Source organism: Calypte anna, chromosome 2 (assembly GCF_003957555.1).
Source record: "Calypte anna isolate BGI_N300 chromosome 2, bCalAnn1_v1.p, whole genome shotgun sequence".
NCBI classification, from domain to species: Eukaryota; Metazoa; Chordata; class Aves; order Apodiformes; family Trochilidae; genus Calypte; species Calypte anna.
This window is the reverse complement of record NC_044245.1, coordinates 84,239,146-84,266,884: the sequence shown is the minus strand read 5'-3', so window position 1 is coordinate 84,266,884 and position 27,739 is coordinate 84,239,146. Positions and strand designations below refer to the sequence as shown.

The following is a 27,739-nucleotide window of genomic DNA, read 5'->3' as shown; positions in this document are numbered from 1 at the left end:
TTAAACATGCTTTCTATACAGTAGGCTCAGAACATGGTAAGAAACTCATTATCAAACTTGATGGGTCCAGCAGGGCTTCTGAGCTCACACACATGTATGTGTACAACCCTCCCTACAGCTGCTTTCCTGGAAATCTGCATGTGCAGATCAAAGACAAGCCTGGACCAGGTTTCTTATCTCCCAGGTAAGACAACAGAGCTTCAGAAGTACCACACAGCATGGTCCAAAATCACCTGAAAATGTGACCATTTTTGCCACAAGCCTAAAAATACTACACAGAATAATAAAACTGAAATAAAATATATACCTGTATATTCCTAGGAGGCTGAGTTACCAAGCTACACATGGGTTTGGTAACCAGGAGATGGGAGCAGCTAGCACAGCAGTGTCCAGATTTCTTTTAATTTGACTCTTCTCTCAGTTCCCTTCTCTGAACCTGACAACTAAACACATTTGACCAAAACCACCACACAGTTGGATATGTCTTGATGGGGGCATTCTTTAACATGCATTTCAGTTTTGTTATTGTCTGAATAAAACATATATAAGAAGCAGTATTTGAGGATTATTCAGCATCTGGGACTTGTAGAGTTTTCAGCCAAGTATTTGCCACGGTCATTCCAAGAACTGAACCCACAGAAGCATAAGATCATAATCAGAAGTGATTAGACTTGCATTATAGATCCATTTTGGGCTATTGTTTCAGTTCATTGGGAGCAGTATAGAATCACAGAATTGGCTGGGTTGGAAGGGACATCCGAGATCATCAAGTCCAACCCTTGATCCACTCCCGCTGCAGTTACCAGACCATGGCACTGAGTGCCACATCCAGTCTCTTTTTAAATATCTCCAGGGACGGAGAATCCACTACTTCCCTGGGCAGCCCATTCCAATGTCTGATCACTCTCTCCGTAAAGAAATTCTTTTTAATGTCCAACCTAAACCTCCCCCGGCACAACTTGAGACCATGCCCTCTTGCCTTGCTGAGAGTTGCCTGGGAAAAGAGACCAACCCCCACCTGGCTACTCCCTCCTTTCAGGGAGTTGTAGAGAGCGATGAGGTCTCCCCTGAGCCTCCTCTTCTCCAGGCTGAACACCCCCAGCTCCCTCAGCCTCTCCTCATAGGATCTGTGCTCAAGTCCCTTCACCAGCCTGGTTGCCCTCCTTTGGACCCGCTCCAGGACCTCAATATCCTTCCTAAACTGAGGGACAGAAAAGAAAGAGAGCAGAAGAAAAAAAAAAACCCCACAAACAAGCCCTTTTTTCTCCTGTTACCACAACACATCCACTGTCTTCTTAATTCAAGAGTAACTGTAGGTAAAATCAGTAAATACAGTGATGCCCTAACAAGGGGCAGCAGTTCACAAAAGCAGTAAAATAAACTGCTGCAGAACATGATCCTTTGTATCCCAGAAAGCTCAATTGAAAGTTCATGGCAGTAGCTGTGTAATGTCTGACAAGAATAGTTCTATGGATTTAGCCAAAAGCAAATGGAATTGAGATTTGACCTTTTCAGCTCAGTAGAGTACAATTTCTGAAGAGTATATTGAAAGTAATACAATAACACAGAACTCTTACTTTTGGTAATACTTTTTCTGCTTTTAGAAAATATTTCGTGGTAGGCTCTCACACTACTTGATAGGAAACTTTTAGTTTAGTTTCTGCATTAAGTGGTGAGAAGTATCGTGAAGCAAACAGATGAAGAGCATGAAAGATATCACTTGATCATGGGAATACCAGAAAAAAAGTATTCTTATAATTTTCCAAGGTACTGCATAGGCATATTTCCTTTCATAAAAGTAAAATGTCTCACAGTATCTGAAATAATATTTTAGGTGTCCAGATATAGATTTAATTGTTTATTTCCTGGTTCTGAAAAATAATAACAATAGCAACAACAACAACAATAATAATAATCATTTTCCCAATGCTGCAGAGCAAACTAAGAGTCTTGGTAGTCAGTTCCCCACTCTAACCAGGAAAATAAGATGTCAGATGGCTGAAGAGACTGGATTTAAGTCTTGCTCCCAGAGATATCTGTGTACTGCTTCTGAGTAGTAAAGGAGATAGGTCTGAATGCATAATGGCAAAATAAAAGCTTTGTAAGCTGAAAGTTCTTCCCATCACCAAGTCATGTTGTTTCTAACCCATATATCCACAGCACAGTTCATAAGAGGACCAGTGCTGCTGTAGTTCAACATAACCAATTAAAACTTGTGCTCTGAAATCTCCTCTTTAATTGAAGCCTGAATATTTCCTTCAGCTCCTAGAGAGCCTCCCACAAGTGGGCATTGCCTTTCATACCCACCTCCTTAGGATGGTAGGGGAAAAGTTATAAAAGGCAATTTAAGGTATGGAGATGAGCAAGATTAATTAACAAAGTAAAGGCCATAGGCTGAAATCTGGCAGTTTCACAAATAAATATTTTACATTTGCAGCCCAAAAGCAAGCTCACGTTCTGGTCCCCCTAGAAAGGCAAACATGTACAACAAGTACTTATAAAAACAGAGACAGCCAACAGCTGGAGCTTAACTATTTTCTAACACATCTTCCCCAGCCGTGGGAGTTGGACCAGGCTGTGCTCATTGTGCTCTTTGAAATCTCTGCTCTGGCAGTATTCCTCAGCAGGCTGCTGGGAGACTTTCCCCCTGGCACCTTGGACTAATACAGAGAAACCCATAAATAAATTGGGAGATGATTGAGAATGCCATCGTTGCAACTAAGCTAGGGCATTAAAAAAATACACAGGGCCAAAGGACACAACTCCAGAGTGGAAAAATAAACCCCAAACCTGAAAAAGTATTTCATCAAATATGCAGAGATTAATTGGCTGCATCAGGCAACAAATACCTGATACTAAGGGGTAACAGCTGTACAAGGGAAGGACAGCACAACTCAGCTCATCTCAAAGACCCGTGCTAGTTACGAGGTGGAAAAGACGTTTTAAAGCACACAGTCCTGCTCAATATCATTTTCTCACAGTAGCATTTGCTCCAGCCTGTTTATTCACATCCATCTGCTCCTGTAGGTGGTGCTGTGGGATGGCTTTTCCAAGGCAGAAAGGGCAGCTTGGTTTTTGTGTTCCCCTTGCCGAGATTTTTTTCCCCTTCTACATGAGAAAGTCTGCAGTATTTTCTGGGTTTTGGTCCTTTCTGGTCTCTTTTCTTGCTCTTTACTTGCTGCAGACACGCACTGGCCAACACTGATGATGCTGGTTCTCCAGAGAGTTAGAGAAAATGTGTGTCAGCATTCATCTGCATGCATCTGTACCCACGCAGGGATCTCAGATGGAGACAGGAGTTATTAATATCTGCTCTAAAATTTTTCAAATTTTCATTTTCCTTTTTTTTTTTTCTTACTGTACAGAACATTTAAACAAACTATTTTTATTGACAAAGCAAATTTTAAAATTACATCAGACACACAAATTAATCGCATGGTTCCAAAGGAAAGCATAAGTCTAAAACCTCTTGAAGCTCCTACAGTAAGTCAACAATCACCCTTTTTGTCTCTCAAATGGTGACTTGTTTCTATAGTGAAAGGCAACCTAGTGCTATAACTTTAGAAGGCAATGCCCTGGAAGGGGAGGTAACGGGAAGGATGCTTTTTGAAGCTTTATTTTTGCTCTGGAACTAAACAATAACTGAAATGGCAGGATGCTTTACCATCCATAATACCATAATCAGTGCAGACTGGGACTGAACTATTCAGACCCATCAAAACATCTTGTGTTCTGTAGGTAAAGGCAGCCTGCTGATGTCCATCTGTTCCACATAACTTCATCTTGGTTTAGCCAAAGATAATGAATAATCTTAACCCGCCCTTTCGAGCAAAAGAGAAGAGTCTCTCCCCCAAGAAACCCCCTCAGATGAGTAACTGCAGTATTACTACATCAGGTGATGTCGTCAGGAAAATCTTGTACACGCTTTTCAGATCCTGTCCCATGGCCCAATGCATTGGATCACTCTCTGAGTGCTTGCTCTTCCTATTAAAAACCCCACCCTAGTAAATGGCAAGGCTATGCTCTTTGATACCCATTGCAATTTCTGTGTAGTAAACTGGCCATTTCTGTCTGATGCTCAGAACTTAGATCTTCACCAGGCAGAAACTGAAAACTTGGTCACTCACACTGCATCCCCGCAGCAGCAGGGGATGGCAAGGAAATGAGACACCACGCTGGTCAGCAACTAAAGTCATGGTGTAGCAGCATTCTAAGCAAGTTTGGCACAAATCTCCCTATCAGATCCCCACCTAGTAGACACAAGTTTGAGCAAACCACCGGGCAGTGTAGATCTAGGAGCAAACTTATCTTCAGGTGGTCTGTTATGTCTTTCCCACTACAGCCAAGGGGACTCCTTACTACAGTGGGGCTCTACAGTTCCCCTATGCATGAGAGAGAAGTCCAACAGGGATAAAATAGGAGGAAATTGTGTCCATGGGGAAGCCAGACTGCAAGGAAGAAGACAAAAAGAAGCAGCAATCTAAGCATAGAGCACTGCAACCCACAGAGAGTGGTAATGGCAAAGGGGTGAAAAAGTAAGAAATGGAATTCTATTCTCTCTTATTTAAAGGAAAACAGGGTGAGCAGAAACTCAGGCCACATGGGATTAATCATTTTGAGGAGGTACCATAAATTAATACCTGTGGGGGTCTTTTGTCCCGTTTTACTCTTTTGGTTTACATTCTGCTAGAAAGGCTGTCATATGCAAAGCTCAACTGGGGAAGTATTCAAAATGCAAGTTAACAAAGAGTTGCACTTCCCTCCAAAATCATAATAATAAAGTGCTTAGAGAACCGCAGGGTGAAATTTAAAATATAATGGAGGAAAAAAATGGCTTCTGAAGACGGTGCTTTTATTTTATTACTAAGCTAAAGAAGGAAGCAGCTACACGCTGCTGGAAACAAAAAAGACAAAGCATGCATTTGCTACAGTTCTGTGTCTTTTAATAAGAAGAGGAAATTAAAAAATAAAAGGGACCAATCTATAAAAATTCCATGCTGGCTGAGGTATTAAGAGTATTTTTTTTATATTGAACACCATATTCTTGTTTTTCATAAATGTGGTCTTCGAAAAATAAAATAGTAGAGAGAGAAAGGGGGGCAAACTGGGAGCCCTTTGTTTGATTGCTGTGATCAAAGAGGAACAGAATATGGAAAGAGAGTACACAGCATGTCCAGACGAGACACAGTTCAGTGTATCATGGGAGCCAGCTAAAGAACCTGCTGGTATGCTGAAAATTATTCTGAAAAGACTTTATAGAGTATAAACTAAGGGACTGTAGAAAGAAGAAAAAAAAAAATAAAAAAACCCTTCATTTTGATCTTGATCTGTCCCTCCACTCCCTCACTTTCTTCCCTGGGGGTTCTAAAATCCAAAGCCCAGTTTTCCATATGAAACAGTGGGATACAAAGGGATTTGGAAATCGGTTCAAGAATGTGCCTGGAAGCTGGATTCTGCCAGGATCTCCCAATGTATGGACTGCCTCCCTGGCTGGGCCATTCTTCCAGGATAAGCTACAAGCAAAACACTGGTACATTAACTGCTGTGTTGGCTGAACTGTCCCGGATCTGGTTTACATGATGTTGTGAAAAATGTTGGATACCACCTTCTTCCCTGCAGACAGGATTCCACTACTGAACTACATATACATGCCATCCAGGACAGTCTAATTCAAGAAGAAAATTAGGAAACATTTGAGAAGAAATATAAAGGCAACACTGTATTGAAAAATTCAGTTTCAGTCTCAAGGAGTTTCCAAAAAGACATTCAATAAAAATGTTGAGAGAAGACTCAGCAGCACAGCTCTGCAGATTCATACTATATGCCTCACAGCAGACAGACTTCACATCAACAGTGCAGTTCTTCTAACTTGCTATGATTCTATATAAATTAATTAAACTTATATAATTCCTATAAATTAATTAAACTATGCTTGTCACAGAATGAATAACCAAAGAGTATTGTGATAAAAATGCAAGGTAAGACCAAAGCTCTGTTAATATAAGAAAAGATTGTCTACATTCCTTAGATCTGAAAAAAATAAGTCAAAATTATCCATAATGTTCTTTACCAGTCATAAAGGCCCAGAATATCAGTATACATTGAAGAATAAGAAAGGCTGACCACCCTCTTTGTTCCTACAAAATTGCAGGAGTCAGCACACACCTCCCACCCCACACGTACATTCACTTTCTGCTGGCAGAACCACCAAAATACCTGTCTAAAACTCAGGACTCTTAATGAAGCCTCAGGGGACCTGGATGCCAGGTTTGTTTCTTATACTGGTGATACTATGCAGAGGAAAGAGGAATGATGTACCCATTTGTTAGGAAGTACAGATGAGGTGCTGGTATTCCACGCTCTCTGGAACCATTCCCATTCTCTATGGTCCATTTCTTCTCTTTTTTTTCATACTGATCTACTTCATGTACCACACATGACACAGACTCAGGTCCCCTTCTCCATAAGCCAAGGCCTCACTACATAAAAGTCCATGTGCTTATCATACCTGCAGGGAACAATGAGTGCTTGCCCCATGGCAACTGAAATGAGGCATATGAGTTCATGGACACATTACAAACGATGTCTGCACTGAGATGAGCTGAGGTCCTGGATTTTTGATACCCATTTACTGCTGAGTGGAGGTGTATAAACCAGACTCAGAGACCTGACAGACTGGCAAAATATCTAGTTTAATATACAGTCATATTTGACGTTGCAGAAGATCACTGCAGAATGAAAATCACTTCCAAAAACTTTTTCCAATGTCAGATGCTGTTGAAATTTGCAGCACAAAGTCTTTGCCTTGGAGAACAGGGCTTAGGGAAGAGGAAGGATTGTCAAATGGCTTCCTACCAGGATTCCAGCATGAAAAGGCAGCTACCAGTACAGCACTGTGATGGTGGTAGAAGTGGCTAACATCAAATAATTAGACATCAACATGACTGAGTGGACCAGATCAAGGGGAGCCTATTATGATTAAAAAAAAAATATGAGAAAATTCTAAGGAATTAGTTCACTGTGAAGCATTCTGGTCACAAGTGGCATTCCCCAGGGCTCAGTACTGGGGCAGTTCTCTTTAATGTCTTTATCAGTGATGAGGACAAGGGGATTGAGTGCACCCTCAGTAAGTTTGCAGACAACACCAAGTCAGGTGGGAGTGTTGATCTGCTTGATGGCAGGAAGGCTCTACAGATGGATCTGGAGAGGCTGGATTAGTGGAACAAGGCCAGTTGTATAAGGTTCAACAAGGCCAAGTGTCAGGTCCTGCACTTGTGCCACAATGCAGGATACAGGCTTGGGGAAGAGTGGATGGAAACCTGTCCAGCAGAAAAGGACCTGAGGCTGTTCATCAACAACTGGCTGAATACAACCCAGCAGTGTGCCCAGGTGGGCAAGAAGCCAAATGGTATCCTGACTTGTATCACAGTGTGGCCATCAGGACCAGGGAAGAGATTGTCACTAGTGAGACCGCACTTTGAATCCTGGGTTCAGTTTTGGGCTCCCCAGTATAAGCAAGACAGAGGTGCTGGAGCATGTCCAGAGAAGGGTACCAAAGCTGGTGAAGTGTCCAGAGAACAAGTCCTGTGAAGCAGCTGAGGGGCTGTTCAGTCTGGAGAAAAGAGGTAGACAGGAGACCTTACTGCTCTTTATCACTACCTTAAAGGAGATTGTAGTGAGTTGGATGTCAGTCTCCTCTCCCAAATTACAAGTGATAGAACAAGAGGAAACTGCCTCAAGTTGTACCAAGGGAGGTTTAGATTAGATATCAGGAATAATTGCTTAACTGAAAGGGTTATCAAGCTCTGATACAGGCTGCCCAGAGAAGTGTTTGAGTCACCAGCCCTTTAGGTATTTAAAATACGTATAAAAGTGGTGCTTAGAGATGTGGTTTAGTGGTGGACTGGGCAGTGTTAGGTTAATGGCTGGACCTGATGATCTTAAAGGTCATTTCCAACCAAAATTATTCTATGAATCTGTGTTTAACTGAACCTTTCGCAAACAATAATTTAACTATTTAAAAAAAGATTAAAAACCTACATCACCTGAGCTTTGCTAAAGTTCTGAGCTAAAAAATTTAGGTTTGGTGGCATTTCAGTAAATGACTATGCACAAGAAGAATTTTCCCTGCTCGTCATCAAAACTTTCTAATAGCCTACGTGCCCTCCATCAACCACCATAGACACTCAAGAAAAGATTCATCCCTGTGTTACTCAAGAGCAAGATGGACCAGAAAACTGGCAACCTGGCAAACTGAAGCATCATGTATCCAAGCTCACGAAACAGTGCTTCCAGGAAAGGTTCATGCATAATTGCTTATTTAAATTTTAAAACCCTCCTTAATACACAGTTTACTAAACTCCTGACAGGACTAATGGTTTTTCTGCTCTACAAAATGGTAACTTAGCTATCCACAAAAAGTTTGGCATAATGATTGCAGTGTGTTTTATGGTGGCCAAGTTAAATTCTGTGTTTAGATGCGGATAAAAAGTTCAGGTGTGTTCTGTAAACTTGGATTATAAACAGCTGCTTTTTATCCCTGGAGTAACTCATATTTCTTTACGCTTTTCCATCTGACAATTTATGGTTGAAAATTTTCTATTTTTTTTGTTCAGAAAACTGATCTTACGTCAAATACCTTTCATGCTGCCAGCTTCAAGCACACTGGTAAAAGTATGCTCCATTCTCTTCAGTCTCATCCTCCAACACAGACAAACTTTCCAATTGCAACTTGCCTTTTTAGAAGAACACTGGACATAATGCTTGTTAGAAAACTCCAACAGCTAACAGAAAGTACTAGTAGCATCCTGATTTGGGCCAGGATAAAGCTCATTTTCTGTCTTGTAATTTTGCTTTCAGCTAAGTCTCTTGTGTGACAGACAGGGATACTTCCCACTATACTAACGAGCACTGTGGACAAATAGGTAGGGGATGAGGCATTAATTTGCTCAAAAATGTGAATGGTAAAAGATTAACATTGAACTATATTAGCGAAAGAGATCAAGTTAATTCTAAAAGTTAGCACAAATTTTTAGGTTGTTTTATGTTTTTTTTCCTTACCTAATTTTATTATAAAAATGATTTTTTCTTTCTTTATGCCCTTCTTTTCGAACAATAAATTTATACATATGCACAGTTGCATGGTATTTCCTGGAAATATTTGGACATATTCCACTCATTGCTAGCAGGACAATTTCTCATACATTTGAACAGATGAGACTGAACAAAAAGTTGGGCCTGAACATTTGCCACATTGTTGGCAGTTAATCATTACATTTTCTCATTCTCCACTTCAAAAAAGTTGAAATCAGATCTCTCAGGATGTGGGGGAACCGTGTGTTTTCCACTATTGCCTTCATCTATAAGAGCTCATTTTGAACATAGAAAAATTCATCCCTCAAAATACTTGGGTGAACACAACAGATGAAGCTACAGGAATAGTTATTGCATACTCTCCTGTTCGACGGAATGACTTTGAAACCCACCTACAAATGCAGATGATAAAGAAAAGCAGCACTTGTGGCAGGCTGCCTGCTGAGTTGGGCAGGCCAAAGTGAGCACATAATGTAGTCTGCACTGGCTGGTGTATCCAGTTCCAAGTTTATTGCAACATCCTGATCCTTATCTTCAAAGCAATAATTAAGTACAATTCAAAATAAACTCTGTTCATGCAACAGTGCCGTTACAGATTCTGAGTGAAAGATGGAGGGAAGCTCTCCACCAATTTCTGTGAATGTTGGCTCAAGCCCCTGAAAGGCAGGAAGTAGGAAAGTTCCTATAAATCCAGGATTTTGTTTCTCCCTCACACAACCATTTCCATAACAATAGTTCAATGGCCAAATGCACAGCGGATTCAATTTAAGAGCCAGTTGCTAACCTGACATGAATGTTCCCACTTTCACTGAACTCAGTGCGGTTGTACCTGCTCAGTGCAGCTCAAGGTCTCCAGTGCAGGGCAGCCCATGGGAAAGTTCATACTGATTTTAGTGCTTGAGGAGAGAACTCAGATTTGCTCTGAACTCATCCAGAAAGCAAAGGAGCCTGAGACCTAACTCCCATTTCTACCTGGGCTATAACTGAAAACAGAGAAAAGAACCACAGGCTTATCAGAGTTGTGGCTGGAGCTAAGACAGATGGAGCAATCTACATAGCATGAGCACTAGCTGTATGCAGTGTCATTTGTAAGAGGTTATAAAAGAGTCTGTGAACCATCAACATGTAAAATTAATCACAGGAGGTCCCCAAACTGTGTAATTTTTTCCTGGGTTCTTCATTGTTTTTGCAGATCAGCTTTTTAAGATCCCTTTCCAAATATATTAAGAGTACAGCACAGAATAATGCTGCAACACAGTCTTCTGCTCACAAAAATCACACATATTCCTATCTGTGTTCATGCTAATCATCCAGGCAATGTTAACTCAGAACAGGCCATCCATACATGCAATGTTTTTCATAACAGATAGTCAGAAAAGTTAATGCATCGTATTTTCATCAAGAGTATACTATCAAGTTTTGGTGGTTATTTATTTTAACATATTTTGAATTTCAGAACTACTAATGCTACTAATTTTAGTTCTATTCACACCTGTTAGGCCCCTTACATTTTCTCCATAAATATAAACCATTTATCAGTATTTATTTGTAGACCCACCTTAATACTCATTTGCATAACATTTGCTGAGAAATTCCCTGAGGAAAAAAAAAGCACGAATTCAAGTCATATGGTATTCTCTTCTCTGCTTATGACTTCAGCTGAGCACACACATAAATGACTTGTGAAACAGATGATAATTTAATCAAGTTCCTAAACTGAGTACTTACCTCTACATACCTTAAATGATTCACTTGTAAAAACAATTCTAGTGCTTTTTGTGGCTAAGAATATTATTTCTCTTAGAATTCTCATGAAAGTACTTAGCAACTATGTGCATGTTTCAACATGTCACTGGCAATGTTGCAGGAAAAGCAGCCTTGCTGGACTTTCATTTTGAAATCATCCACATTAGACTATAGATATCTATAGTCTATTTCAATATTGTTGGGTTTTTTTCTTTTGAATTGAATGGAATTTAAAACATTGAAAAACTCATTACTTCAATACCAAGAGAACTGAAAGATTCACACAATGCACAGAGAACAACTTGCTAGTTGAAATTTGTATTTAACCTTGCAATCTAGGATCCAGACAGAAGCAAAGTTGAAAAAAATATTAAAACAAGATGTGAGATAGGAATCTTTAATCAACCGTGTTGTATCAGCCTGGGCCCAACATTCCACCCAATCTTCTGAGGTTACCCAGCACCACTTTGAAAATGGATTACTTTCCACTGAAAACAATGCCAAAAAGGGGTTTTAGCTCCCCTGAGGGAAATTAGAACAGCCTGGATCATCAGATGGGAAAAAATAATCAGTATCAGTAGCAGTCAGAAAAGGAGAGAAAGAAAAGGTGAAACCAAACTTTGGTTGTGGAGCATGTAATTCTTTAGATGTGCCTTTGAAGACTGAGGAGGAGCAGCAAAAGCCTGTGGGTTTGTTATGCCAAGGAACATTTGCTTCTATAGTGGATGATGTAAACATTTGGGGTTTTTTCCAAGATGCTAAGTTCAGAAATGTACTTTTTGTAAGCAGTCAGTAGTTAGTCCTAGAGAGAGAAAGGCACTGATAGTCTATTGTACACATTCTATTACTGGGTCAGAAGAAATATCAAAGCATATGAAAGATAATATATATTACCTTATACAAGCTACCATGAAAAGTATATTTTAAGGACTTAATGTGGCTTATTGTGTATATGGGCTTAAGCTGTTGTCCCTTGTTTTGAGTAAGAGAAGTTTTCCAACAGTGTTTGCTCTACCTGCACGTGATCCACCGTAGAGCTCCCCTGGGCCTCTGGGGTGCCAGCTTCCAGAATGAACAATTTACAAACAGGTGAAATATAGCTCAAAATACAATGTCAAAACTTCAGCAATAGCAACATATAGCTGGTAGAAACACTGGGGAAGTGGTGAAATATTATTTTCCAGATGCTGTGAGGCTGAATCCAGATTTGCCTTATGGCACGCAGTCAGTTAACACAACTTCTTTGATAGCTTAGTAAAGAAAGTAAAGACTAAGAAGCAATTCTGAAAGCACTGTTTACTAGTAGTCAAAAGCTCCTGGTTTTGTCTTTTAAAAAGAAAACTATCTTACATAAATGATCCACGCTACCAACAAATGCTAGCAGAAAACCTGATTGCCACAGATATTTCCTATTTACATAACTTCTCACTTAGATAAATAAGATGGTCAGAGCCTTGGCTCCACTGTAACCCTCTTTTACACTTCTACAGCATTACACTGCTGACTTCAGCTATGTATTAAAGTTCCCTGGAAGCCAACAACATGTAACCATACACCTATAATTAAGTACATACTCAAATGCTTTGTTGAACAGAGAAAGACTGAAGAATTGCTGCCTATAAAATTATGATGCAATAGTAGTAATGTACATTTAAATTGGAATTATGCAGTAAATGCTTTATGCCAGGGATTTATTAGCCATTAAGGACTGGAAAGCAGTCCACAGCCAGACTGTGACAGGCTACTGTCACACACTGGCATGGTCACAAATGGTTGAACATGTCATGCAAAGGACCAGCAGTGGCCCTAAGAGCCTGGGAGCTGCTAACAATGCTCTTCCCTTTAAATAACATGACAGAAGAAGGGTACTTCCAAACCTCAAATTTCCAGTCTACCACCTACATAATACCTATTTGAAAGAGAAGGCTCTTTCTCCCCACTGACAAATGAGTCATCTAAGATTAACTTCCTTCCTGCTTGTCAGGTCCTCACCATGATACCACAGGTGTCTCTTACACCTCTTACAGGTGTCACAAGGGCAACAGCACTAATGCGCTCATGCTGCTGGAATTTTAATCACCTCCTATGATTAAAACAGTGTTTAGAGAAAATTTAGGTCAGAGCACTAAAATTATCAGCAACTTTTGTTAATTCACCCATATAAACATCTGTTGATGCTTAGATGGTTAAAACTGCAGAAGAAATTGCAATAGTAAGGAACATGATGACAACAACCTAGACAGGCTTACAGTCTGTAAATTGCTTACAGTCCTTCTCACCAATTTTAAATTTTATGTCCTGTCCCCATACAGAAGTCTCACTGGCTGCCTAAAGTGAACTTGGAGATGGGTGCCAGAATTATAGGTGTTGCAGCAGTGAGCAGGACAGATCCTAAGATCCTCTGCTGAGCACATGCCCTGCAGTGGACAAGCAGATGTAGTAGTACACTACTAGAAGTAAGCAAGGCTCACAAAGCCAGCAGTCCTTGGCAAATAGAGCAGAGCATCCTATTAGAGATATTTGTCCCAAGACTTAGTTGGAAATTTTGCTATTCCTTTTTTGTTTAGCAGTGTTAACATATTTTTTGCTGTGGAGAAGGCACCAGAATTGTAGGTTTGCAAGTTAGACCATAGGTTCACTGCAGATTCCAGGGGTTCTTTTCTCACACAAAGTCAAAACCACTTTTAATTGGATAAAGCAGCTGCCCCACCACACTCTGACAGTAAGCCTGCCATACCTCCACTTAACTTCTGGCACACAGGCAGGGACTTAGATGTTTTTCAACAGTCAGGGAATAATGAAAAAGCAACTTTGATGCTACCTGAAGCCAAACTATTCAATGCACATTGCCTGCATTCCTCAGCTGCAGGCACTGAGCCAGGACACGGACATAATAATTCAGGCTCGTGATGGGGGAGGGATACAGGAGCTTAAGGACCTGAGAGGTAAAGTACTCTGGTCACGAAAATCTAGACAGAATCTAATCTGTAAGGTAGCAATACAGTTGTGCTTCTTCCCCATCCCACTCTCATTAGATGGTTTAAAGAATTAATATAATCACGGACATGGCAATGCTTTTTTTCCTTTTTTGATTGTCTCTTATCTGTTCCATATAAAATGAGGATCTATACCAAGCAAACCATTTCTCTTTCACCTTGCACACTTTTTCCAACTATAGATAACATTCTTGTTTCAAGAGGGCAAACTGTCCAACAAAATGCCCAGCCAATAGCAGAACACTTCACATGAGGGAAAGGTTTGTTCTTATCTTCCCCCAATCATGAACCATGCTATGCAAGCCTAAGATTTGATAACCATAATTATCTTACTCTTACATATCTACCAATATATGTACATCAACCCAACATAAATCAGTTCTTTCAACACTGCAGCATCTGTTCTCTGAGTTGATAATCTGCTGCAGCAATGAAGTTTGTGCACTGTAGAAAAAAAATCTCCAGCAGCTGAAAAAGGCCCCTGGGACACTGAGCTCTTTTTCCTTGTGTTATGAAAGCTATCGGGGAAAAGAAGGAGAACAGCAGCATCTCTAGTACAATATCCAGCAGCAACTTTTTACAACTTTGGACTCCTGAGGAAGAAGAGATCCTGGAAATGTCATAGTAATTCTAACTATGGACTCAACTCCAACAGTTATGGCAACTTCAAAGTTGTTAACAACAGCTAACATGCCCTATTCCAGCTATTTTGTCATACAAATCTATCCCAAGAAAGTCTACCTGGCAAGAGCAGCAGCAGTCCCTGCAGGCCTTACCTAAGCCCCTAAAGCTGGCAAGCCAACAGCCTGGAGAACGGTGTATTTGTGGCCTTACCTACCCTACAGCCCTTCAGAATGGCTCAACAAAAGAACATGTGTTCTGTTCCTTTTCAACTTCCAGCAAAGATGGCCTTAAAAGTGGGTGGTACACTATGCAGATGACTAATGCACAGGAGAAGACCAACAAATGCAGCACATATTCTAGCCTTGAGTTTTTGCTGCCTTGTACATGGGAACAACAAAGAATTCCCTGAAGGCAGGTACCAGACTTTGTCTTCCAAGGCTCTTCAGGCCAGAAGGCTGGACACTAGGAAGTATTTCTATAACAAGAGGGTAGCCAAAAACTGTAACAGGCTTGCTAAAGAGGTGGTCGATGTCCCAAGCCTGTCAGTGTTTAAGTGACATTTGGACAATGCCCTTAATGACATGCTTTAACTTCTGGTCAGACTTGAAGTGGTCAAGCAGTTAGACTAGAGGATTGTTGTAGGGCCCTTCCAACAGAACTATTCCCTTGTATTCCGATCTATTTCTATTCTGTTCAGGAAGTCACTCTGGATTCTTCTCCTCTATTGCTCAAGTTTAGCAGTGTGGTAAAACTGTAGAAAAGGATTTCCATTCATAGAATGGAAAGGCAGCACAAAATGACCCAAACAGTGGTTCTGAAGAATGCCTTGGAAACTGCAACTGTAAGACTAAAAAGTCTTCTCCATGGTCAACTGCAATGGCACCACAGAGAGTAATCAGAGTGCCTTTGGTACCACTGCTGTTAAGAGCAGCATATGTGCCAGCAGCACAAAGGAGGGTAAAAATAATAGAAAAGAAAGGACAGCTCAGTGGCCCCTCATTTCCGTGAAGTTTTATGTACTTATTTAGAACCTAATACACAGTCTGTTTACACTCTAAATGCATATGTAATACATATAAAACACATTTAAAGAACATAAAAACCCATACAATTTTTAGAAAGTGTCTTACCTTTGACCCAATAAGCGTGTACAGCCACTGGATGGTTTCATTATGATTTATTACTCCATTCATGCCATCGACATAGAGCATAATCTGGCCCAAAGCTATTTTAAAGAAAAGAGATAAAAAACAATGAGACCTAGTGAATACGTTTCATAATCCTAAGCAATGCTGGCACTTTTCTACAAGCAGGGTTTTCCAGAGACATGGGAGCTCAACCAATGAAAGATATATAGGCAAATGGACAAAATCCAGGGACACTGCAGTAACTTTACTGACTTTATCTAGATTATATAACTACAAATTTAATCGAGGGACAAACACAAGCACTTGTTCCCTCCTAGAAGATGCACCATTTGATCACCCCAAAATATGCAAACATATTCTGCTTATTACTACTACTACTACATATTCTACTGCTTACTGTGTCAACAGTTCCAACAGCTACAAGGTTTTGTATCTTGTGAGCCCAAGACCTCTACCATTTGTTTCAGCACCACATGTTTGGAATAAGTATATTTGGATTGACTGTGTCAGTGAATTCCATTAACATAAAATTGAAGCAGGGCAATTTACACCAATACTCAGCATTGCACAGTGCTCTCTTGCGAATGAGGTTTGCATTTTAGTGAGCAAATACAATTATTAAAGCATGGTCAACCGAGAATTATCTTTATTAATTTATTCTAAAGCATTTACAGCAACATGTCAGAACATTTTAGTAAAATAGTCCATAACAGTAATCCCATAGTTTGCAATCCTGATGAGACCTTCTAGAGACAAGTTATTAAATCTTTTCTGACTGATAGGGCCAGACATTTTTCATTCGGATTATGAAAAGTGGATTAGCAAAATTCATCTATCATCTTCAAAAGTTTCCACTGTTAGATATTTCTGCTTTATAGCAGGAGATCAAAGCACAGTGGGATGAAAAAGAAATCACTGATGTAACACCTTTCAGCACAGCCTGTTGGCATAACAACTCAATTATCTAATGCACAACCTGATGAGCCCCTCTGCTTTATGGAAGAAAAAAAGGGAAAAAACCTACAGGGTGGGGAAAATTACAACGTTATTAATCTTCCAAAGACATTCTGAATGGGTTTTGCACAGTGCAGCAGTATTTCCTTTAGGGCAGATTTTCAAAGACTAGAATGTGAGGCAAGCAACTTAGGTACCCCTATAACTAAGCAGTGAACTTCTTTTTTTACTTCAACTCCTCCTTTTTCCTTTGCTCTAGTTAATTCATTTACAGTTAAAAAAACCACCAGGTACTAATTTTAGGTACTTATGTTCTTTATCTAATCTGTGACACCAAGCTAGAAGTAAAGTCACTCTGCATGGTCAACAAAGATGGAGAAAAGGCAAGCAAGAGGACTATGGTTAAGGAGATAACTTGTATCTTAGGCAGGCTGTGTTGCCACTGGGGTATCCCCATCTGTCTCTGCTCCTCTTCAGCAGGAAGCCCTCATTCACCACCTTCTGAAGCCATGTGTCTCAGATGAATAAACTCAGATGGGAGGGACACAGGCCCAAGTGTTAAGGTAAAATGAAAGATGTAACCTCGTCAGTAAAAAGAGATAAGATTTATGTGGCCTGGATAAAGGGCTGCTTTGAAGCATTTCCTTGAAGGTAAAGGAAAGAGGAGAACACTGCTATCCCAGCAGTAATCTGAGAAAGTTCTTAATTCCTGTTTTTACTTCCTTTCATTGCAAAAAGGATTTGGCCCTTGATCAGGATAAGATCCAGTCATGCTAAGGTCACCAGCCCCCCTCCCCCTCCCTTTTTTTTTTTTTTTTTTCTTTTTTGGTGCAAATTCTTTGGTTGGGGTGAAGGGATTTGATTAGAATTTGAAACAAATGTGAAACAAATTTTACTCTTGGTGCATGCCCTCCAAATTAATATAGAAACAAAATCAGCAAGAAGCCTGCTTTTAAAGGGCAAACATAGACACAATACAAAATTACTCTGCTGCTTATACTTAAGACCAGTTAGAGTGGATGCATAAGTAAGATCTGGGATGCATTAGTCTTCAGCCCCTATAGATGTGACTCTTCTTAACAGTAATAGGTTAGGGCAAGTTAACAGACCTTAGAAAGGAGCAAAAAAAAAAGTTTTAGGGATTCCTGACAATTTTCACTGGATGTTACTAATCTTGCCCCCCACAACCGCTGCCACCACCTTTTTTTCTTTTGCATTATCAGTGCTTCCTGAAGTATATGGTAGGATCTATATCTTTCCAGCAACAGAATGGGTCTTCTGGATATAGGTGAAAAATTAGTAACAGATGAAAAAAACCCCACTACTGCTTCCATTTGGACAAATGACCAGTAGGTTTCAGAGGACAAAGACTCACAAAGGACACACATGAAGAGAGGTTTGCTACGGTCTCATGTTGTCCACATACAAGTCATGACTCCAGTAATTAATTATTCACCACACAGAAAGTTATCAGCTGCTGACAGCCTGTAGCGTGGAGCTTCATATTGCTATTTCCTGTCCTCAGGGTTCAGAAAAAAGAAAGCAAGACACGATAGGTGAGATAAGACATGATAGGAAGGGTAGAGGAGAAATCAGCTTTCATTATGAAGAAGAGTAAATTAGGGAGAATCTGTATGTACTTCGTACAAAGCAGCTGCCTGAAAAATTCTTAGGAAAACAAGCCAATAAAGGAGAATGTTGGTTTTCATACTGTATCAAGTGTCTCTAATGAGGAAGAAAAAGTAACACCTAGAAACCACACAATACAGTGGCAAAATGGAAGAAGCCACCAGAAATGCTTGTGTAAGAGCAGGTTGGTGGACTGGAGGTCCTCAGGCTCTCCCAGGGTTGCAGTTGGGTTTTGCAGTAAATGGGGATAGACTGGCCACAGACAACTGTACTCATCGCTGGTGAGGCCACACCTCGAGTACTGTGTCCAGTTCTGGGCCCCTCAGTTCAGGAAGGATATCGAGGTCCTGGAGCGGGTCCAAAGGAGGGCAGCTAGGCTGGTGAAGGGACTTGAGCACAGATCCTATGAGAAGAGGCTGAGGGAGCTGGGGCTGTTCAGCCTGGAGAAGAGGAGGCTCAGAGGAGACCTCATCACTCTCTACAACTCCCTGAAAGGAGGTTGTAGCCAGTTGGGGGTTGGTCTCTTTTGCCAGACGACTTTCAACAAGACAAGAGGGCATGGACTTAATTTGTGCCAGGGGAAGTTTAGGTTAGATATTAGAAAGAATTTCTTTACGGAGAGGGTGATCAGGCATTGGAATGGGCTGCCCGGGGAAGTAGTGGATTCTCCATCCCTGGAGGTATTTAAAAAGAGACTGGATGTGGCACTCAGTGCCATGGTCTAGCAACCGCAACGGTGGTTCAAGGGTTGGACTTGATGATCTCTGAGGTCCCTTCCAACCCAGCCAATTCTATGATTCTAAAAACTCTGCACCTCTTTATAATCTGCAGGCTTTTCTACTCAGCCTATGGCCTACCTCCCCAGCCTGCAGAAGTGGCTGCAGCCACAGTACAAACTCCCAGGTGCGCTCACTGCCCCGCACCTGCATGTACAGGCCAGCCCGACAGGCAGGGCCTCATCTGATGGCCAAGGCAGTCTGAGGTACTTCAGAAGGCCAAAGTAGTCCAAAATTTAAGCTTTCATTCGAACGTGCCTTCAACCAAACTCCTCTTTTTCCATTGAAAAACGAGGAGGCTATTTAATCCATTTAATCCCATCTCTCAGCCCTTAGCTAACTGGAATTCTTTTTGGAAGTATATCAGCAACCCACTTGCATTAGGAAAGTTTGCTATTGTGCAACAGGGGGTAAGGGAGAGGGGGCTTTAAATATGGAGCAGACTTCATTTGGAATTTCTTTGTTCCCACTACCCTTGTGAAACCCTTAATCTTATGTGAAAGTAGTGTGTGACTTTACCCACAGCTATTTTCAAGTGGAAAATTGCTGGATTTCTTAGGAAAGGCTTAGGCTAGAAAAGGACATAACAGCCAGAATCTTCTAAATTTCTGTGAAATAAAAGGTTTAAGAAAGCCTCTAAAAACCTGCCAGTATTGGCACTAGTGTTTTCATGTGATCTCTCCTATATAAAGTTAACAAAAGCAACAGGGAAAAACCCTAGCACAAAGCATCATCACAATGTGCATCACTTTATCTAAAAGCCTATTTTCCCCACACAGAGCGTAAACAGTTTCAAAGCTTTTTTTTTTACACACAACACCTGTTTCTCTAAATCTCTGTCTGCTTTGTATTTTACCACAAGACTAAAACAGAGAGATCAACAGCATAGAATGAGCAGAAACACTATATTGTTGCAATTTCCCAGGAGTCAAAACCCCACTCATCAGTTCAAGAATTATGGCAAGGATGCATCTTGCAACTACATTTGTTTCCATCACCATAAGTAAACACAGAGGGTGAAGCTGGCCAAAGCCAGACCCTCTTGCCACAGCTTTCAGTTCCCAAGGAACTTTTGGCCCAAGTTCATCAGGCACCTCACAATCAGAAGCCATGGTCCATCTGACACATTCTACACAGCAATGGACAAGCATGAACTGGACATAAAGAACTGGAAACTAAGGAGCAAGAACCAGCTGCTGGAAGTCATCTTTCTCTTTGCTAATTAAAATCTTATCACCATCAAAGAGAAATTAGGGTCTATGTAACTGCCTTCTTTCCATCTGTGAAAAGTTATTAGCTTATGTACACTATTCCTTGGCACCAAATAGGCATACTCCATCAAAATAAACATCCCCATCAAGAAGAAAATGTCAGTTATCTGTCTACTGAAGGATCCCAAGAGGGAGATAATGCAGTTATTCAGTATTCTATCACAGTAGGTGATAATTCTGAAGAAAAATACTACGTCCAACTTGTTTCTCTGTACATCCTCACTAGAGAGGCAAGAGCTCAGCTACCAAGAGGGACTGTCCTGAACACAAAACCTCCAACTCAGCTCAGCGCCAGCATGCTGGATGTTGGCAGCTTCTTCTTTTACTTGTGGAACATTTCCACTGACAGTGCTTGCACTCACACCCTCAGGGGAGAGCTTATTATCTGCATAATATCCAAGGATATTGGATAGTGCTCTCCCTGATGAGAAATCTTTATAAAGTAAAACTTCTGTACCATCCAGCTACAGATGACCTGGCCTCTTCACCGCTTCTGAAAATGATCTTACAAAGCAGCACTGTGCCAAACCTTATGATTCACACTCATTCCACAGGGCTAGAACCAGCTAAAATTTTTAGGTTTGGGGTTTTGTTTGTTTTGCTTTTTCCTTTGTTGATATTCTTATGGGTTGGTTTTAGCTTCAGTACAGAATTGTCTCTTCATAAACTTATATTCCCATTTCTTTACTCTGTTTTTTATTAATCTGCTTTATCTAGGAAGATAAAACAAGTCTTATTCCTGTCCACAAATGCATGAATATTTTGGGGGTTTTATCACAGTTTCTTTAAATCCTAAATCTTTTCTTGATCGTGTCTTCTTACCCTCTGTTCATTTGTTATTTCCATTATCACACACAACATAGTTGAAACATTCTAAAAAATTAATTTTCATGACTCCTATATTAACCATGTGCTGAACCTTCCCTATTAACCATGTACCGTATTCACTGCATTAAGCAAGAACTGAAATTTCTCACAAAAAAACCCATCATGGAACAGATAAGCTACAAATTACAAACACAGTCCCCTACAGGTGTCTGTGTATTATATTGCTAATGTCCAGAAGTTCTTATGCTAGCTAACACTACATAAAGTCTAGATTTTAGTCTTATGTTGTACTTTAATACCTCATAAGCATTTGGAAACTTCTCCATGATAGGTTCAGATCTAAAGAATTATTCGAAGTTCATCTCTTCTGCAGAGACAGAGTTTCCACATCAAACTTCATTTATTTCCTCATCTACCTTAATGGAAAATATATGAAGATAAAATAAAACTCAAGAATTTTTTAATGCTGAAAATGAGTGACAGAGGTGACAACCAGAATTTTCCCCTGGATTACAGGCTGAAGAGAAGTTGCTGTCCAGGGGACAAAGCCAAACAAACCCAGAAGGCTGGACCTGCCAATCTCCTGCTCCATCACTAAGGCTTTCCTCAGTGTGCTTGGGCCCTGCAATGTACATTGCTGGCTGTGGTTATAACAAGCAGGTACAACAGGTGCCAGTTGTAACATGCCCTTAAAAGTACATGTTATTTAAAAGTTAAGCTTGCTAAGAAACAAAAATCTTTTCTTAGTTTGGTGGCTAAAAAGGTACCTTTCCATTGTTTTAATCCTAAAGAGACAGCACAAGTGTATTTCAACACCTATTATTTCAATCTGTTCCTTAAAACTCCATGCTTAGTACTACATTCTTAAATGGCACAGCCTAGCAATAGTTTCCACATCCACAAAAGCCCAGAGGAAGTGCTGGAGGAGATTTATAACTCTGACACTCCTGGCACAATAGAGAGACTTTAAGATCTGTGTTACAGACTCACAGAATCGTCACAGTTGGAAAAGACCTTTAAGATCACCGAGTCCAAACACCAACCCACAAAACCCCACCATGCCCACTAGAGAATGTCCTAAAATGCTACATCTACATGGCTTTTTAATACTTCCAGGGATGGTGACTTCACCACTACCCGGGGCAGCCCAATCCAGTACCCAACTACTCTTTCAGTAAAGAAATTTTTTCTAATATCTAGTCTAAACCTCCCCTGGTGCAACTGCAGGCCATTTTCTCTTGTCCTATTGTTATTTAACTGAGAGAAAAGACCAACACCCAAATCACTACAACCCCCCTTCAGGTAGCTGTAGAGAATGACAAAGTCTCCCTTCAGCCTTCCCTTCTCCAATTTAAAAAATCCCAGTTCCCTCAGACTCTCTTTACAGGACTTGTTCTCCAGACCCTTTGCCAGCTTAGCTGCTCTCCTCTAGATATGCTCCAGCAACTCTGTGTCCTTCTTGTAATGAGAGACCCAAAACTGAACAACCTTTCTTGGCAACCCATGCCAGTGCTCTTGTCACCCTCATGGGTTTTTTGGTTTTGTTTTCAAGTTTAAATACAATTTTCTGTATTTCAGCTAGTGCCCACGTCTTGCCTCTTGTCCTTTTATTGTCCTTTTATTGTGCACTGCTGAAGTCTGGCTCTGTCTTCTTTACTCCCTCCAGTTATAGATTTAGTCCCTCCCATGGTTAAATTGAATTAAACTTAATATAAATTGAAGATTAATCCATAGTCAAGAAAGAATAACAACACTGAGCTAGAAAATGTACCTTAAATTTAGGATTAAAGTAGGGAAATTGAGCGAGACTCTCAAGAAGCCATACCTTAGTGCTTCTATTTGGGAGCTGATTGAGTAATTTAGTCTGGCAATGTGCTAGATGTGATGGATTTCAAGGTCTTTCCCCCTCCATTAATCATTAGGAACATAAGCTTTCTGTCTGTGTAAACAATACTAATCCTGACTTTGAAGGTACAAAGAGGGAAACACAAACCAAGCTTTGCAGAATGGAAAAGATAATTTCTTCAGCTCCCTTTCTTGAACTCCTCAGACACCTATTTACCCTGCACAAAGAAAGGTCCCGCAGGTGCTAGCTGTCTTTTATCAATCATTATCAATTACATACAGCACACCAGTTTGGAATTCCAGCATCTCCTTCACATGCCAAAAAACTAAGCTTTGAGAATGAACTCAGCATTTGGACTAGGAAACATTGTAGTCAGATACAATTTTGGAAGAAAATCCAGTCAAGATTTAGTGTTCAGCTTATTTCGACTGGCAGACTTTGCGTGCCTTAGCACCTAGGGCAGAGAAAATCCTGAGAGAATATACCAAGCAAATGTTTTTTTCTATTATATGCCAACAGGATCTTCATTAACTGCAGTCAGGCCCTTTTGAGGTGATTACAAAACAAAACCAGACTGTCTTGGGGTTCCTACCCTCTGTGGAAAATAAAGAGAATCAAGGGGTAAGACAGCTGGGCTGTTTAACAAGCACTAGAGAAGAAAAAGGACATACAGCAGGGTAAAGTGTTCACATACCAAGCATTTTTAGTTACCAACAGCACTTCTTGTTAATATAACAGTAAACCTTTCAGGATGAAACTGTCAGTTTTGAAGTGAACAAATAACAGATTCTCACTGACTGCTTTTTTTCTTTCTCAAGTTTTTATTGCAAAAAAACCCAAAACAAAAATCTAACGCGCATTTTTTAATATTTACATTTCTCCTAGATGAAAAAGAAGATCCCTAGGAGAAAAAAGAGGAAACACAGGAATTTCCAGCAGTACTGGATAGTAAGGAGAGTGAAAAAAAAAAAAGAAAAGGAAAAAAAAAAAAAAAAAAAAAAAAAAGATAAATTCCTGTGCAAGTTGAAACGTCAAACATCGCTTTACCCCGTGGACTTCGTGGACTTCAGGGAAGTTTTTGTAAAGGACAAACATTGATCAATGATCTTTTGTTGTCATGTAGTAATGTGTCGCTGTTATCCTGAGTGCTAAAATTTACCAAGATTACATTTACATGTTTTTCATGCTCACCTTCCTTCTCCAAGGATTTACTCTAAGCACATAAACATAGGTCCAACTTAACCTCCTGAAATAACAGTATTGCAATTGGTAAGGTAACTAAATACACTTATGCTACACCTTGTCAGTGTGGCTTACAGGGAGACTAAACCATGCCAGTGGATGTAAGAAATTCTACTATTCAAAACCCAAAAGCTAATCTCCAAAATGCAAATACTGTGGCATATTCTCAATAAACACGGACTTCTGAAAATAATACGCCCTATATTATTGCAGAATAAAAAAAAAAAAAAAAAGACAGTCAATGAAAATAGTAATCCTACCCTGAGTGTTTCACATCACTCCCCACAGAGGGTTCTGCTGGGAGAAGTGTGCTGCCAAAAGTGGCATTTCAGTAGCCTCCCGATTTTCAGTAAAATTCAAATACTGCTTATTCTAGTTGGTAGCATAAGGTGTGCTCAGGGAATACCATGGGAGTGCTACACTGAGAACAATAAATGCAAGTAAATGTCTTCAGCTATATTTACTCTATATTAACCTGTTCTTTAATTCCCATGTAGTTTTTTCTCTTGGCAATGTATTCCACACCACATTCCTTCTTTTGCCAATATAAAGGACCACATATAAAAGAAGACAACGGAGGAAGAAACATTCTTTTAAGAAGCACTACAAGAGATGCCAAGTAGGTATCACTTCTAACAGTTCCCAGTAGTTCTCACTAAAGTGAGAGCAGCTACAAGATTTTAGAGAAGCCTGTAAATTCCTCCGAAGTGATGTATTGGCTTTCTTCATCTCAACAGACAGAAATACAACAAATTAACATACTGTGCACAGTTATTAAGATAATTTTGTGGATGCTTGGGTAGTGTTGGAAATGCTAGTGACAACAATGTAAAGAGCTCTGCTTTTTAGATTTTTTTTTCCGATATAAAATTTTCCTTAATGCTTTTGTCATCTTGAAACCAACTGATTTAAAGTTTGTTATAGAGAAGGAGAGAAAGTCACATTTTTCCTGTCTACCTATATTCCAAGTCATCCAAAATCAGTGATTGCGTCCCCTGCTCAAGAAAGACTGACTGAAGAGCAGAAAAATCTCTAGGATAAATAAAAATTCACCATGTTTTAAGTTCAGCAACTAAATTAAAATAGGTTTTAAGAGAAGTGGCAAAAAAAGCTTGTCTGTTTAAAGCAAAGAAATGCTTGCAAGTCTCACGGTGTCCCACAGTCCTCATCATAATGTGCTGGCTAGAAAAGATTAAAACCAAACAGCTTGAAAATAAAAGCTGACTGCAACAAGATCTTTGTGTCTACCGAAGGATGCATCCAAACATCAAGTGATTCTTAAGAAAAAACATGCATATCCTTCTAATTTTCTTCATCATAATTATACTGTTACAGATGCTGAAACTGAATTCCTGATATTTTCACAGAACTATTGCTCTTCAGACAGCTTAGCCTGCCTCTCGTATTTCAGATAGACTCCACCCTGCAGACATGTGCGTGCCATTACAGCTTTCTCTTTCATCTCCTGAATTTATGCTTGTTAGGGCAAATTAATGAAAGCCTCTATTCTTTAAGTACTGGCTAAACAAAGCCAAAGTCAGCACTAGAAAGCAAACTGATACAACACTTCATTAAATGTGCTTTCTATTCTTTTTGTTTCAAGTATGTCTGCTGCTATGTGAAATTTAGGGTTATACGGTCTCCTTTCAAATCCCACAGTAAAGAATGTGCTCGAGTCACAAGTTCATATCTGCCATTTGAAGTGGACTTCCCATGAGAAAAAGGTGCAGGGAAGAGACATCTTTACAAATCCCTTTAAGAACAGAGCTCGCACTCTTCCAAAATATCGATTGATAATGCTGTTTTGTGTCTCTGCTCATTCATCTCAGATAATGAGCAAAGATTCCTTCCAAATTAACTGTAATTCTCTTCTAATCCCTCTATCCTTTTTTCTTCCTCTTCAGCACGGTGACGGGTGAGAACTCCTTTGAATACTGAATCCCATCTTATTACAGCAATTCTTAAAGAGAAACATAGCAAAATCATCTTCATCAGTGTCATGCTCAGACTTTTTGATTTCTGACAGAATGTAGATAGCTCAATAGCTACACAGAGCGTGCACCAATCCCATTATTTTGCACTTCTCAAAATTCTCAGGCAAAGATACATCTACAAAAATTTATAAAGTAATAATTTCTGACTGATGATATCCTGGTCTGAGCCAGGATCAAACCAATTTACATTCTACAGAATCTCTAATTTTAATTTTATTTCCTTACCATATATATATATATAAAAAAGCAAATAAAACAGATTCAGAACACAAGAAAAATATCTGGGAAATTTAAGTGTCAACGGACCTAAAAATGTGAGGTCTTTCATTGGTGACTACATGGCAACGGTGTGGTGGCAGGAAGAGATAATCATGTATTGGCTGAACATGAAAGTGATAGATTTATCCAAGTTTGACAGTCTAAATTTCTTATTTACCTTACCAGTAACTATGTAAATAGGAAACACAGCTGCACATCCACATTTTATTTTCCAAAATATTTTTCTGTGATTTTATTCCATTTTCTTGATACTATTAAAAATCAGTGACCATAGCACTACTGGTAACGCTCAGTATGAATGCAAGATTGTTTCTATGACTGTATTATTGGTCAGCACCCCATCAGCAGACGTTACGCAGGACTGGGTTCCTGGATAACACTAACCCTGAAGAAGATGGTGCAGAGGTAACTGGGAGACAGCAAAGTTTCACAGGTCCATCTGTTAAGGCAGCTCAGAGCAAGGTTGCCAAGGTTTGCTCTGTGAGCAATAACCTTGAGCTCCACATGGAAGCTGCTAAATTACTTACAGACCCAAACCAGCCCTATAAGTATCACAGACACTTCTGTGCAACACTCCTTCTTTAAGAGCTGTGGATTGAACCCAAACCATCTGTGCACAAACGGCATGGGAGTCCGTGCATCTACGGCGTACTTAGACCATGGTCAATATAAATCCACCAGGGGTAATTAACCATTTCTAGGCACTTAGAAGTTAAAAGAACATTAGGCATACAAAATCTGAGCACTTAAAATTCAAGAAATGACAGAATTAAGGTTCTTGAAGGAAACTTCATTCAGCCTACATCATGCACAAACATAACTACATCATAATCAATTTTAAGAAACATTATTTTGGAGCTTTGGAGTGCTACTTTATTCAGAGCAAGTGCTGTGAAATACTGTGTAAAAAGTACTTTCCCAGTGTGTGGTCCTAGGCTTTTTTTAGTGCAAACCTCCTGTGAAGACAGAGTATTTCATTTCCCGCAGGACTCTATAATATTCATCAATATATTGAGTGCTTCACAGGTCTGAATAAATTTTCTGCATAGCACAAAAATGAAGGAAAAAAAATCATTCTGCTGCTCTGCAGAGAAGTCAGAGCTTTCACTAGCTCTTGATATCACATCTGAGATGGCTGGCAATTTGATTTTTGAGAATACTTTTTGATATAATAGCACTTCAATTATCTGGAGAAGGGCTGCAACTGAGTTAGGTTAAGCCCTGTGCAGTATGGGAACCACCCCAGAAAACAAGCAACACCCTGGAACAGGGAACATAAGGACACTTCCTTACAAGCTGAATTGTAATTACTT

At 39.9% G+C, this 27,739-nt stretch overlaps 1 protein-coding gene across 3 annotated transcripts in view; it reads right to left on the bottom strand.

Annotated features, from left to right (window-relative positions):
* The window catches only part of FHOD3 (formin homology 2 domain containing 3), a 390,937-nt gene that overhangs the window by 144,741 nt on the left and 218,457 nt on the right, over positions 1–27,739 (bottom strand). For all 3 annotated transcript variants that reach the window (XM_030444367.1, XM_030444368.1, XM_030444369.1), the window contains exon 6: positions 15,590–15,684. In XM_030444367.1, the coding sequence (XP_030300227.1) occupies positions 15,590–15,684 (95 nt within the window). The remainder of the gene's footprint in view (positions 1–15,589; positions 15,685–27,739) is intronic.